This window comes from Kryptolebias marmoratus, linkage group LG19 (genome assembly GCF_001649575.2).
Source record: "Kryptolebias marmoratus isolate JLee-2015 linkage group LG19, ASM164957v2, whole genome shotgun sequence".
NCBI lineage: Eukaryota > Metazoa > Chordata > Actinopteri > Cyprinodontiformes > Rivulidae > Kryptolebias > Kryptolebias marmoratus.
Genome location: NC_051448.1, coordinates 6,306,373 through 6,320,062, shown reverse-complemented (window position 1 = coordinate 6,320,062; position 13,690 = coordinate 6,306,373). Strand labels below are relative to the sequence as shown.

At 41.8% G+C, this 13,690-nt stretch overlaps 1 protein-coding gene across 1 annotated transcript in view; it reads left to right on the top strand.

The window, feature by feature from the left end:
• The window catches only part of extl3 (exostosin-like glycosyltransferase 3), a 28,481-nt gene extending 15,368 nt beyond the window's left edge, over nucleotides 1-13,113 (top strand). Inside the window, exons 2-6 of the mRNA XM_017412030.3 lie at nucleotides 2,534-5,156; nucleotides 5,393-5,520; nucleotides 6,634-6,778; nucleotides 6,865-6,993; nucleotides 9,741-13,113. Coding sequence (XP_017267519.1) covers nucleotides 3,024-5,156; nucleotides 5,393-5,520; nucleotides 6,634-6,778; nucleotides 6,865-6,993; nucleotides 9,741-9,950 — 2,745 coding nt within the window. The 5' untranslated portion in view covers nucleotides 2,534-3,023 and the 3' untranslated portion in view covers nucleotides 9,951-13,113. The remainder of the gene's footprint in view (nucleotides 1-2,533; nucleotides 5,157-5,392; nucleotides 5,521-6,633; nucleotides 6,779-6,864; nucleotides 6,994-9,740) is intronic.
• Nucleotides 13,114-13,690: the final 577 nt, after the last annotated feature.

The following is a 13,690-nucleotide window of genomic DNA, read 5'->3' as shown; positions in this document are numbered from 1 at the left end:
TCAAATAACGCAGTCTGAGTTATTCATAGGGCTGACCAGCAAGTTGCTGACTAAGTACCGACTTGCTCCACGGTCTCCATGTGGTGCAGTTTTTTTAAATCTGGGTCATGTGCTAGCTGGCCACAAATTCTTTTTTTCCACTGAAATGATAGACTACAGGACAGTTCATTAAGACACAGTTTGAGGTTTTTGCAGTTTGAAGATTTTCAAAGTAAATCCGACATCTAATGATTTCCCAAATGTCCTCTGTGAGGAAGTATTTGTAAAAAGCAGAATCCATGAAAATAACTGACAGTGTCTGCAGTCATGCAGGTACGATCGCAGCGGGTTATGTCTGCGCCTTTTTTTTTTTATGTAGCTCACTTTTATTGCAACCTTAATCTTTGCTACATCAGCTTTCCTTTATATACTTGGCACTAAACTTGCTGCTCGGTGGTAGGTAATGATGGCATTATCATTGATCCCCCACAAAGTAAGTCAAGAGCAATCAATGCTTTACCTTGCGTTCTCTGTGCAGACAGGAGGCAGATTAAGCTGACTCCAGCAGAGTGACAATATTGTGCAGATTAGAAAATTACAACGGAAAAGATTAAGATTTAGGTTTAGCTGCGTGTGTTGCTCTTGCTTCCCAGAAATGGCTAAAGCTTTAAGGCAGCATGTTTTTGGCCTCGGATTAGGCCTAGCTTTTTGCCAACATCTGTCTGTCGGGTTAGGGTTAGGAAACAATTTTTAGCATGTGATCTCTGGGCAGACGTTTTTGCACACAGGATATTAAGTATTCATATCTGAAGGTCCTGGCCATCAAAATAAATGACTGTGTAGGTTCTAAACACACAGTTTGATCAACCAATCAGATTCAGAAATGTGGCCAGTGGGTGTTTTCTTTGGACCCGCTATTCTAGATAGATGCATCCACAGTTGTATCTATTTCTGACTACCCGTCCAAACAAGGTCTGTAATTATATCGGAAAGGCCCTAATGAGATGGCAAAAAAAACAACACAAACATTTTAGTTTGGGGCATAATGATTTCTAAACATCAAACATTTCAGTCAGATAAAAGCAGCAGACAACCAAGATTGCTTGACACAGAAAGATGTTTGTTTTTAAGATGACATCCGTCTCGGCTGTGATCTAATCAGACAGTAATGGTGTTTGAACTCACCAGTAGCTCAGAGTGGAATATCCTTATCCAGAGGAGCTGATATGTTGGTGAAAGGTAAACACCTCCTACATTCCTCTGGCCTTTGTGACTGTCAGTCTGAACTGAAGGCTTGCTCTCCGTGTTTTTGGTTTGGCATTGTGCTTAATAGGGACAGTTTATCTTTTGGTCTATCGGACTTTTCATTTCATTTCATGTCATTTCATCTAGAACAGCAGACTGAATAAATAAAAAGAAATCCTCCGTTCCGTTGTTTAGATTATAAATATCTTTCAGAGATATTTGACAGGGAACTGCTGCAAGTTTGAATGTTTTTAATTTGTATATAAAATAGAGCTGGATAGGATCACATTTATGTGGTTATTCTTATCTGATGGTTGACCTCTTGTGGCCTCAAGGACATCTTGAAATTTGTAATAAACCCACTTTGCATCAAAGATTGCAGTAGCGCCTGAGATTTTGCCTTTTTCAAAGCACTGCAGATAACTCAACATCACTTTCTGGGATGGACTTATCAAGGGTGCTCAGTAATTTGAGTCTGTGATGAGGTCAGGATTCAGGAGGAGGCCTTTAATGAGATTTGCTGAAGGTGCTGTTGGTATTAATTTGAAGGCTGCGTGTAGCTTACCAGTGGTGGCCTTCCAAAATCTTGTGCTCTGTGACATGAAATAGGATGAAATTGAAAAGAAAAGTTAATTGAAAACCAAAGAATACCCTGTATTGTGTAGCACATTGACTTTTTTTTTCTCCTGCAGTGGGGAATTGTGCACAGGCTAAATAGCTGAATCTTTATAAGGAGATAGCAGCTGTCTGTGTAAAGCTAGACTAAATTTCATTTCAGGTAAAAATCAGGAAAATATCTTTGCAAAAATAATTGATCAATGAGGATCAATTAAGGCTCAACAAGTGTTAAAATGAGATTTTCATTTATGCAGTTGCTGGGAGCTGGTCTCTTGATACTTTGATTACCTCTTCACTTCCAAATATCAATGACACAAAACAATTTGTGATTATGACCGATAATAAAGATGCTGCTTGGAAGAAAAACTTTATAGGCAATCACTACCACAGTAGTACATCAATATTAGGGTCTACAGTGTGTGACTACATACGCAGTCACCATGCAGCACTTCAGCCATGCACATGCAAAGCAGCTGGTATAAAGCCAGTGTTGATGCATATATGTTGGTTGACTAGGCTTTGAGAGCTGGATAAAACATAATATTTTACTACATCAGGTTTGAAACTGTCATTATCTTTGCTTTAGTCAATTAAAAAACACGTCTACAAGTTGAACAGTTGTTTTGTTTTTTTGTTGTTCTAGAGATAATCATTACCACTCACTGGTTCTTTCTCTGCTACTCTCTCTTAGGTTCCTGCTTTAAGAAGAACAAGGACAAGATTTGGAAGGTTCAATAAGGAGATGATTTCCTAACGAGGAATCAGAAAATGTGCATATTTGTGATAACAGCAGCTCCCCACAGTCTTGTGGATCTATGATCAGCCATGCCATCCCTGTATCACTCGTCGAGGGACTGCTCCTCTACATATGCAGGACTGGTTCCTTACACAGTTTTTAAAAAATAGCTAAACCTCGTAATAGAAATGGCATCAACTTGTGTGGGCTACGACACAGAGTACATATTAGAGTACAGGTGAGGCTCAGCCTCTACCTACGACACCTACAGGACTCAGAGGAGATCAGCATCTGCAGATGACTTTTGCAGTAGGTCAGAGTCACACCCCAGGTTTAATGATTTAGGATCCCCCACTACTTTGTGGACAAGGTCGACCATGGCTGCTGCTGCTCCCCATAGCAATGGTTCCTTGAAGGGGCAAAGAAGAGTCTGAAAGGGTCAACAATGCAACGCAACATTGGCGGAGTAGGTGTCGGAGGCCAGCCATGGGTGTTGCGCCGGGTGCGTCTCACATGGCTCAGTTTTATGCTCTTCTTCATCTTGGTTTTCTTCCCACTAATTGCTCACTACTACCTCACTACCATTGATGAAGCTGGCGGTCCGGACAAGCCCATATTTGGGCGCCGGCCCGGGGGTGAACTGTGCGAGGCTAAACATGTGCAGGACTTGTGCCGCATCCGTGAGTCAGTCAGCGAGGAATTGCTGCAGCTCGAGGCCAAGAGGCAGGAGCTCAACGGGGAGATCACCAGACTTAACCTCCGGATCGAGGCTTGCAAGCGCAGCATCGACAGCGCCAAGCAGGATCTGCTACAGCTGAAGAATGTCATCAGCCAGACTGAGCATTCCTACAAAGAACTGATGGCTCAGAACCAGCCCAAGTTGTCATTGCCTGTCAGGTTGCTGCCAGATAAGGACGACCCAGGACTACCACCACCTAAGTCTGTGCGTTCCTGCCGTTTGCGCTCTTGCTTTGACTATGCGCGGTGTCCTCTGACATCTGGATTTCCTGTGTATGTCTATGACATGAGCTCTTATTCATGGGGGGACTATCTGGACCCACTTGTGAAGCAGGCTTTTGCAGCATCTGTCAAGAGTAACATTTATGTAACTGATAATCCCAGCATTGCCTGTTTATATTTGGTACTGGTAGGAGAGATACTGGAAACCTCCCCTCTACCATCCCCCTTAGAACTGGAGAAGCAACTGAAAGCCCTTCCTTACTGGAGATCTGATGGACACAATCATGTATTGGTGCATCTCTCTAGAAAGTCTATGATACAGAACTTTCTTTATAATGTGAGCACAGGACGAGCAGCAGTTGCTCAGTCCACATTCCTGGAGCAGCAGTATCGTGAGGGCTTTGACTTAGTTGTATCCCCACTGGTTCATGCTCTTTCAGAACCCAACTTTTTGGAAGTACCGCCTCAAGTTCCTGTAAAGAGGAAGTACCTTTTCACTTTTCAGGGTGAGAGGGTCGAGTCTCTGAGGAGCAGCTTACAGGAGGCACCTCCTCAGTCTTTTGAGGAAGAACTGGAGGGGGATCCACCAGCTGACTATGACGATCGAATAATTGGCACTTTAAAAGCCGTTCAGGACAGCCACCTGGATCAGGTGTTGGTGGAGTTTACCTGCAAGAACCCAAAGCCAAGTTTGCCAACAGAGTGGGCTCTTTGTGGAGAAAGGGAGGACAGGCTGGAGGTTCTCAAGGCTTCTACTTTTGCCCTGGTGATCGCCCCAGGGGATGGACAACTGGTGGCCTCAGCAGGCTCTGGAATGAGGCTGTTTGAGGCCTTAGAAGTGGGGGCCATCCCTGTTGTGTTAGGAGACCACTCTAAGCTACCTTACCATCAGTTTATCCGCTGGAGTGAAGCTGCCATTATAGTCCCAAAACCCCGCGTCACAGAGCTTCACTTCCTGTTGCGCAGCCTATCAGACAATGACATGCTCGCCATGAGGCGGCAGGGTCGCTTTTTGTGGGAAACCTACTTCTCAACCTCAGAGAACGTACTCAATACCATCCTAGCAAGTATCAGAACCAGCATTCAGGTGCCGGCAGCACCAATCAAAGATGAGCCTGCCATTGAGATTCCTCATAAAGCTGGTAAACTGGCAGGAACTGATGCCAACCTGGCCGACAACGGGGATCTGGACCTGGGTCCTGTTGAGACAGAGCCTCCCTATGCCTCTCCTCGTTTCCTCCGCAACTTCACATACACAGCTGCAGACACCTATAGATCATGGAACCGGGCCCCGGGGCCTTTCCATCTGTTTCCTCACACACCTCTAGACCCCGTGCTGCCCTCTGAAGCCAAATTCCTTGGCTCTGGTACTGGCTTCAGACCTATTGGTGGAGGTTCAGGAGGCTCTGGGAAGGAATTTCAGGCTGCTCTGGGTGGGAATGTGCCCCGGGAACAGTTCACTGTGGTCATGCTAACTTACGAGAGAGAGGAGGTGCTGATGAACTCTCTGGAGAGACTGAATGGGCTGCCGTACCTGAACAAGGTGGTGGTGGTGTGGAATTCACCAAAGCCTCCTTCAGATGACCTGCTGTGGCCAGATATCGGCCTGCCGATTGTGGTGAGTGCAGAACTGCTATTAACTTATTGTTTGTATTTTTTAAAAATCAAAATTATGTTTTTAGACAGAAACTTGAAGGAAAAATAGTTCAAGGCTGAAAGAATAGTCTTGTAATATTTACTAAATTTATTTTTGTCAGTTTCTGTTTAGTTTGTTATAAAAATGCTGTATAGTGTAGAACATTGCCAGTTTTGTCTTTATTGTTTTGCAGAGCTCTGTTATTCTTATTCCTGCAGGTCGTCCGCACAGAAAAGAACAGCCTCAACAACCGCTTCCTTCCCTGGGATGTTGTGGAAACTGAGGCCATCCTCTCCATCGACGACGACGCTCATCTCCGCCACGACGAGATCATGTTTGGGTTTAGGTCAGTGAGCCTCAAGGATGTGAGGTGTAATCTTGATGAAAAGCTTTCAGACACTTACTTTTTAGGATTGTCTTGTTTTTTATTGTTTTTTTTCTCATCAGTGCTATAACAGTCATTAATTAATAACTATTACAAGGCAAAACAGATTTTAAGATCTTCTATTTATGATGAACTCATTGGAATGATAACCAGATCCTCTTGTATGTCAAACTTCTGTCAGAGTTAGTAAACCGATAATGTTGTAAGGACGAAATAACACACAGGCTTTTATATCTGAGACCAGAAAAATGTTTAAAAAAAAATCTGCAAGAACATGACATTCCTGAAATCCCTGAATGTGACAGGGAGAGAAAACAAAAAGAGATAACAGGACACAAACAAGCTGTCTGCATCTTCCTCACACAGCACTTGGACTAACTAAATATGAGAGCCGATATTTAATCAAATCAAACTTTAGACAGTGATATATACGTGTATTTAGTTTTTGTTGTTTTGTACCACCTACCTTTTTTTTTTCTCCTCCAAATCAGTGTACATCTTGGTGCCTGGCAGCTTGTCCAGACAAGCAAAAGCTGTGTGTGTGTCGGGTCATTTGTGATGAGTTATCTCAAACTCTCTCAGAGTTGCTCAGGAATGTTTTCTTACTTCCACTCCAGCTGAGGAAAAAGTTGAGCCGCAGCCGAGTATCTCAGACATTTAAGTGGTTTCGCATGAACTCATTAGAGACAGTAAATTGCTTTTTGAGCTTTCTTGGATCTCCTGGGTCTGAGGGAGCAGTTCCAAGTATCTCATCTGATAAACTGAAACACTGAACCGGGCTGCGGTGTCTGTTAATGTAAGCCAGGAGGGATTCTTTTGTTATAACCAATGTCTTAAAACAAGTAGAATATTTTTTTCCCCCCATATCACAATGCTAATTTGGAGCAAGTTTAAACAATTGATTTAAATTGGATGAATATACACAAACAGATACTTAAAAGCCAGACTAACAACGGTTGTGAGGAAAAAAGTGTCAAATTTCTGCAAAGAAGTCTTCCAGAAAATGATTTGGTCAGTCAGTCCTGTTTGAGTGGAAATGAGAGATTTATTTTTCTGTTTGCTGGCATTGCTCAGAGTGTGGCGTGAGGCTAGGGATCGCATCGTTGGTTTTCCTGGGAGGTATCACGCCTGGGACGTCAACCACCAGTCCTGGCTCTACAACTCCAACTACTCCTGTGAGCTCTCCATGGTCCTGACAGGAGCTGCCTTCTTCCATAAGGTCATTTATCAAAAAACAAATAAACACCCTGTTGAGCTTTGCTTTCTCAATCATTCACAAACTCCTTTGTGTTTTTGCCCGTGTAGTACTACGCGTACCTGTACTCCTACGTGATGCCCCAGGCCATCAGGGACATGGTGGACGAGTACATAAACTGTGAGGACATTGCCATGAACTTCCTGGTCTCTCACATCACCCGCAAACCTCCCATCAAGGTCAGCTTCTGTGTCCGCCTCAGAATCCCTGTGTTGGTGGTTTTTCTTGGTGTGTTTGTTTTGTTTTTCTTTTTTCCTGCTTAGCCTTACCATTACTCAAACCAGCAAATCCAATATCCACACATACAAATTATAAATCAAAAGTGCACAATCGAACTGGTGCGTTACGCCTGAGTTTTCTCCTCGATTTTTATTGGAAGGACATTTATCACCGGAGAGCATATTTATGTCTGGGCAAATAATTTTAGCAATCAAGCCCTGGAAGCTGTTGGAAATGTCATGGCCGCCCTCGCTTTAAGCTTTGTCTAATATTCGGTGGGGGGTGAGTTCAGCAGGAAAATGGTGGAGAGTTTGTTGCAAAGCAGCACTTCACTGTGAGGAGAAAGCCTTATGAATAATGAATTTGGGGCAAGTCTGTAGTTTTAATCAGTTAGGGAATATATTTCTTTATTTTAGATCTAATATGACAAATAAAAGAAGAAAATGAGATGCTTTTTACATGTTGCTGGTGAGGAATCAACATTATTAAAACTTTGGATCTGGTTCTTTCTTGGCTTTCAGCCAATCTTCGTGTGCTTATGGGCAGCAAATGTGCACAGCGACAGATGTACCACAGTAATTTTTAAACAGCATGTCCCTAATTTCAGACAGAGGCAGGCTGCCCCCTCTCCCAGAAAGAGACCGCTGTTTTTCGCTTCACTGCATTGTCAGATTTCAGCTGCTGGCTGGTTGATTAGCTAACATTAGTTCCTTCTGTGTTTGAAACACTGTCTCAAGCTGACTCTAATGGGTCGGCTTGACTTGTTCTGAAAGGAGAATCTTGTAAAAGTGATTCGAAGCGGATGTCTGACGGCTTTGTGCTAAAAGATGGAGTTTAAACAGGACTCCATACTTTTTTCTTTTCCTCCCAATAGCAGCAGTGATTCCCCCAGCTGAAAGGCGCACCAGCACCTTTGACACCAATTCTACTGCAGCACTTTGAAGAGTTTTCCATCATGTCTGCAGCGCTTAATAAATTAAAGGCCCAGCATTCCTTAAAATAAAAAAATCAGACTTTTAGACTAAGATAACCATATGTTAAGAAATGAACGTTGCTGCGGTTTTAAAAGGTTCTTTTCTCATGATAATGTGAGATGCCACACTCAGAGAATGACTCTTAGTTTATCTGTGAAATTGACAGTTGCAGCAAATTTAGTGTTTGCTAATGTCATTTAGCTGTGACAGCCATCTTAACTCCAAATATTAATCAGTTGGAGGCATAAGTTCACAGAGTATTTTCTGCAGGTCCCATTAAAATTCATCCAGTAGTTCATGAGTTATTGTGGTAAACATACATGGACAAAAAAATTATCGCTTTTCGGCTGTGATTGATAGTAAGTGAATTATTAATAGACAGTTTACAGAACATTTAGCAAGATCTGATTTACTTCCTTTTAGTCTTCATAGTTGCAAAACAACTAAAAGGGTTAAAGTGGTTTGAGGTTAAGGCAAATAATAAAAAAAGACTGAAAACATAAAAAAAGAACAGAACAGCTTGAAGTTCTTACAGAATTAGACAGTCATTTCTGTGAGGGTCCAAACCTTCAGCTCGTCTTATTGTAGAAAAACCACTTCTTAGTTTCAGGGTTCTTATCTAAAGGGATGTTTAATGTCAGATTTACCTGAATGACTTCTTCCCTCTCTCAGTGAAATGTTCTGTGTACCGTTACCAGCATTAAAGCTGAATCCAGGAAGTTAATATTTATGTGTCAGACAGAGCGCTACCACTTCAGTTTCTTTTAAATATTACTTTTTATCCTTAATTGGACAGAGCTGCAAATTGTCTGAAACTGTCCTACAAACGGTGTTCTTGGACAATTAAAATTAAACTCCCCCATTCTATAGGATTGATTTGTGTTTGGATATTATATATATTATTATATTATACCCATTTAACCCATATTTTAATTATTAATTAAATTTTGAAAGGTTTAGGTTCCTGCTTTGTGGAGCTTATGACTGTTTTACGTTAGGAAAAGGTTTGAGGAGCCAATATTTGTAGAGCTTTAAAATTTGCTTTCCTGGATTTGTTCTAATAATGATTGTTAACAAATCAAACTTTACTGAAGGCTGAAATCTTTGAAGGGAGGCTTAACTTCCTCAGTTGGTCCTCTCCCTGTTTTCCTTCTATATTTATGTAAAACAATAATATTCATCTGATCTTTCTTAAAATGTCAGATCTTTAAAATTTCAGATTTTCAAACTTCCCCTTTTCAAGGTCATTTGATCATCTACTGAATCATTAAGAGAAGTTTTGACAGTAATATTCAAACATCTGCATTTGTCTGTATGCTGGATTACAATCTAGTCTATATGTCACTTTACAAACATAACATTTAATCCATCACAGTTTTTCAAGCGTCTGCGTCTCCTTCAGGCTCTGGGACTTTGGTTTTGCCTACTTTGCTTTGGCATTACTCAAACTGACATGTTCAATATTTCACACATAAATTATGATTCAGAAACACAAGATTGAATTAGTAGCAGACAGAATTAGTAGCAGAGCTTTCTCTGGAGTTTTATTTATTTTATTTATGTCTGGACAAGTCATAAATTCTCACTCTTTGTTTTATTAAAGCTGCAAATTCAAAGACACAACCTGTAACCTCACTGCTGTGGATTTTGTTTATTCTAAATCTTTTTGTAGAACAGTCTGGGTTTGTTTTTTTTTTTTAAATAAAATTTCCTAAACGTACCGTTCCTTTCAGGTGACCTCCCGTTGGACTTTCCGCTGCCCCGGCTGCCCTCAGGCTCTTTCACACGACGACTCGCATTTCCACGAGCGCCACAAGTGCATCAACTTCTTCGTCAAGGTGTACGGCTACATGCCGCTGCTGTACACGCAGTTTCGCGTGGACTCCGTGCTGTTTAAGACCCGTTTGCCCCACGATAAGACTAAGTGCTTCAAATTCATTTAGCGCGGGGTCGAGAGTCTCAGCCGAGAGCTAATAGCTGGAAGGATTGAGGGACTGGAACTCCCTCTGCAAGTAGAGATGAAGATTGATGGGTGGACTGCAGGATAAACGCACAAGAGGCAGCTTTTTTGGGGGGTTCAGACTTTGCCGAGGCAGATAGACCAGTTAACCTTAACAGCTTTTGGTCGCTCTGAGAAATGTGCTGAAAATGTAAAGAGTGGGAAGCTGAAAGGGACCGCTGCCAAGAAATGAATCCTTTTCAGCGGATGTCGCTCCTCTTTCTACCCGCCTTTCAATCATGTTCAGTCATCAACCACTAGCTACAGAAGTCATTTGCACCTCTTACCTGCCTGCTAAGGAAAGGAGGCGGTTTCACACCGTGTACAGAAACTCACAGGAGTTAAACTCTGATCCTGATCATGGAGCTGAATAAGTGACAGACTGATGCCAACAGAATAACAGTTTTAACAGAGCAATTAGTTACAAACTAAACTTCTTATACAACTATGTGAAAAAGCACTGACGGTCAGTCATATTTTATTGAACTTTCTTTTGTTTTTTTTTATGATGTTTAAATGTGTAAATCTACGTGGAGTGAAACCGTTTCAACCCCCTGCCTGAGGGAAATCAGAGTAAAACCGCTCAGCCCAATCATGTCTAAGCAGCATGAAGTGCTCAAGAGGGAATTCACTTCAGCCGTCACCAAAATGCCTCCAATCTGTCAATAAAACCAGCCATCACTTTGTCGTTTTGTCCGGCTTCACATAATCTGCACGCTCATAGTGCCCATCATCAAGAACCACAGATGCCAAAATCAACAAAAAAAGGGCTTTTATGCCTAATTTTGCAAAATGTTTTCAGTGAAATGTGTTGAAAACCTAAAGAAAAGAGTGATATTTGATGAACACACTCACTTGTTTTCTGGTAGAGATCAATACCTTTCTTTTTAAACTAAGGTAATAAATCTAAAAGCACAGTAACTAGTTGGCGAGGGATCAGCAACTAGCCTGACTCTGTCAGAAGCCTAAAAAAAGAAAACACCTAGTGGCACATTTAAATCTTACTAATTAATGCGTCTTATTTTATAGAAGGGGTGATGCATCGGGTCAGAAACATTTCTAAGCTCTTAAGCAGTTGCCAGGCAACCTGCCAACGTTCCTGGAAGTTAATGGTCCAAGTGAAGAAATAGTCCGATACAACAACACATAACAAGACGTTGGCTCTTTAAATCTTTAGACTCTCTGTGGTTACAACAAATCATGTTTTGTTAATGCCTTTTAGACTTTGTTGCTTCTTCTTCTCTCATCACCCAGAGCTCACAGATTCACGATTCTTGTCAGATTCCTCATCTAATTTAGTCAGAAGGCTTTGCAGCACAAGATTAGGCATGTCCAGCCTTGTTCATGGTGTCCATGTACAAGCCCAATGCTGGAAAAGTTGGGACGGTGTAGAATGTCAATAAAAATAGAGTGCGATGATTTGCGGATCTCATACACCAATTTTTTTAAACAATGAAACTGTAAACGTATCAGATGTTTAAACTAAGAAATGGTACCATTTTAAGGGGAAAAAAGGTCAATCCGATTTTTGTTAGCAGCAACACATTTCAAAAAGGTTGGAACAGAGTTCTGTTTACCTCTGTAAGGCATCCTCTCTTCTTTGAACAAGTCTGTAAACATCTAGAAACTGAGGAGAGCAGCTGCTGGGGTTCTTAGAGAAAATGTTGGAGGATTCTAGCAGTTTAAAAGTCCTAGGTTTTTTGTTGTGTGATGAATGAAATGATTCAGGATGAGAAATCTGGACTGCAGGCAGGTCAGTTCAGCTCCTGGAGTCGTCTCCTATGAAGCCCTGATGCTGGAATCATGCATCGTCCTGCTGAAACAGACGAAGCCTTCCCTGAGAACAAGGAATGATGTTCTAAGACCTGGACATACTGTTCTACACTGATGTTACCTTTACAGATTTAAAAGCTGCCCATTCCAGAGGAACTAATGCACCCCCATACCATCAGAGAGGCAGGCTTTTGAACTGTGTGCCAATAACAGGCTGTATGGTCCCTCCTCTTTATTATGGAGGATGTGGTGTTTGTGTTTTTTCAGTTCATCTGACCTCAGAACAGTTCTCCTCTTTGCCTCAGTCCATTTTAAATGAACCTCGGCTCAGAGAAGATGGAGTTTCTGGTTTCTTCTCTGCCTGATAGAGCTTTAAGCAGCACCTGTGGATGACAGGGTGAACTGTGTTGACAGACAGTGTTCCTGAGTCCATGCAGTGATGTTCAGAACAGAACCAGACCTGTTTTTATTACAGCGGCCCCTGAGGGCCCCAAATTAGAACTATCCAATGTTGACTTACCGTCTTTTGACGATTTATGAACTGTAGCTGATGGAATTTTCAGTCGTTGCAATTTCCCATTAAGGACCATTATTTGACAATTGTTCTATTATTTTTAGATGCAGTTTTTCACAGACTGGTGAACCTCTGCCCATCTTCACTTCTGAGGGATTCAGCTTCTCTAAAATGCTGTTTGATTAGTTTTTGTTACTTTGTTCCAACTTTGTTTAAATGTGTCGCTGCCAAAAAAATTCAAAATCACCTTTTTTGTTTTCCTAAAACAATTATGTTTACTATGTTCCATTGTTAGTAAAATATGAGTTTATGAGCTTTACAAATATTTGCTTTCTCCCCCCTCTCTTCTCCATTTTACAAAACGTCTCAACTGTTTCGTATTTGGGATTGGAATTAAAACCTCCTCACCTCAGACTGAATATTTTCCAGCGTCACCGTATCGGTTCCACTCTGACATTAATCTTTGTTTGATGAATGTTTTCTTTGCCAAATAGGTACGAGGTCTGCAGCTTTACGGCATCATTTGCGTAAGGAATGCAGGCTGGTACACCCAAACCCACCCTGCATGGTACTTCAGTCAGACCACTGGAGCTGAACCCATCCTGTATTATAAATCCAAAGTTCTTCATTTGACTGCGGCAGCCTTGATCTTTCTGTAATCTGAACTTGAAAAAGACACTCAAACAGGTTTTTTTTTTTTTAATTTGTTTTCTGTGCTTTTATGAAACAAACTCACGTTGTTCCTGTATATTTATTGATATTATTGAAAAAGATGTTTTTAAAACTAATGAGACATGCAATAAAATGACCGGACGTTGTACTTGATTATTCCTAACCACACAAACCCGCCACGTTGAATTTGTTGCCAGTGAAAGTATTTGGTGCCTCTGACTCGAGGGGGAGACAAACTGGACACAGATGCTTCCTGAGCCCCTCCAGTAAAACAAAACTATCCACCCAGGCCGGTTTACCTTGAAGGGACTGACCAGGAGCCAGATTTTTAATTGGTTTGTTGTAAAACGACCAAAACGAATCCAAACCTCCCCTTCTAATTGGATGTACCAAGCATGCCAAATCCAGCCAGGCTCCTGAACGCCTCATCAAGCCTGAACATTTTTACTGGAGCTTCGGTGGCCTCGAAATACCCGTCGACTCTAAACGAGTCCTCTGCGCCGGTGTTCCTCCCCCCCCTTCATCGATCAGTGGCCCCGACTGGTTTTCTGTGACGCGGAGCGAAATAAATCAGAGGCGTCTCCCTGGAAGTTGTACATATTAATAAAACTTGGTCTGATCTACATCTGAAGCTTCACGCGGCTGCAGAGCTGTTTGTGCTGTAACAGACTGGTGACGGCATCAAACATACTTATGAAGGCTGAATGAGTAGAAATAAAAACACT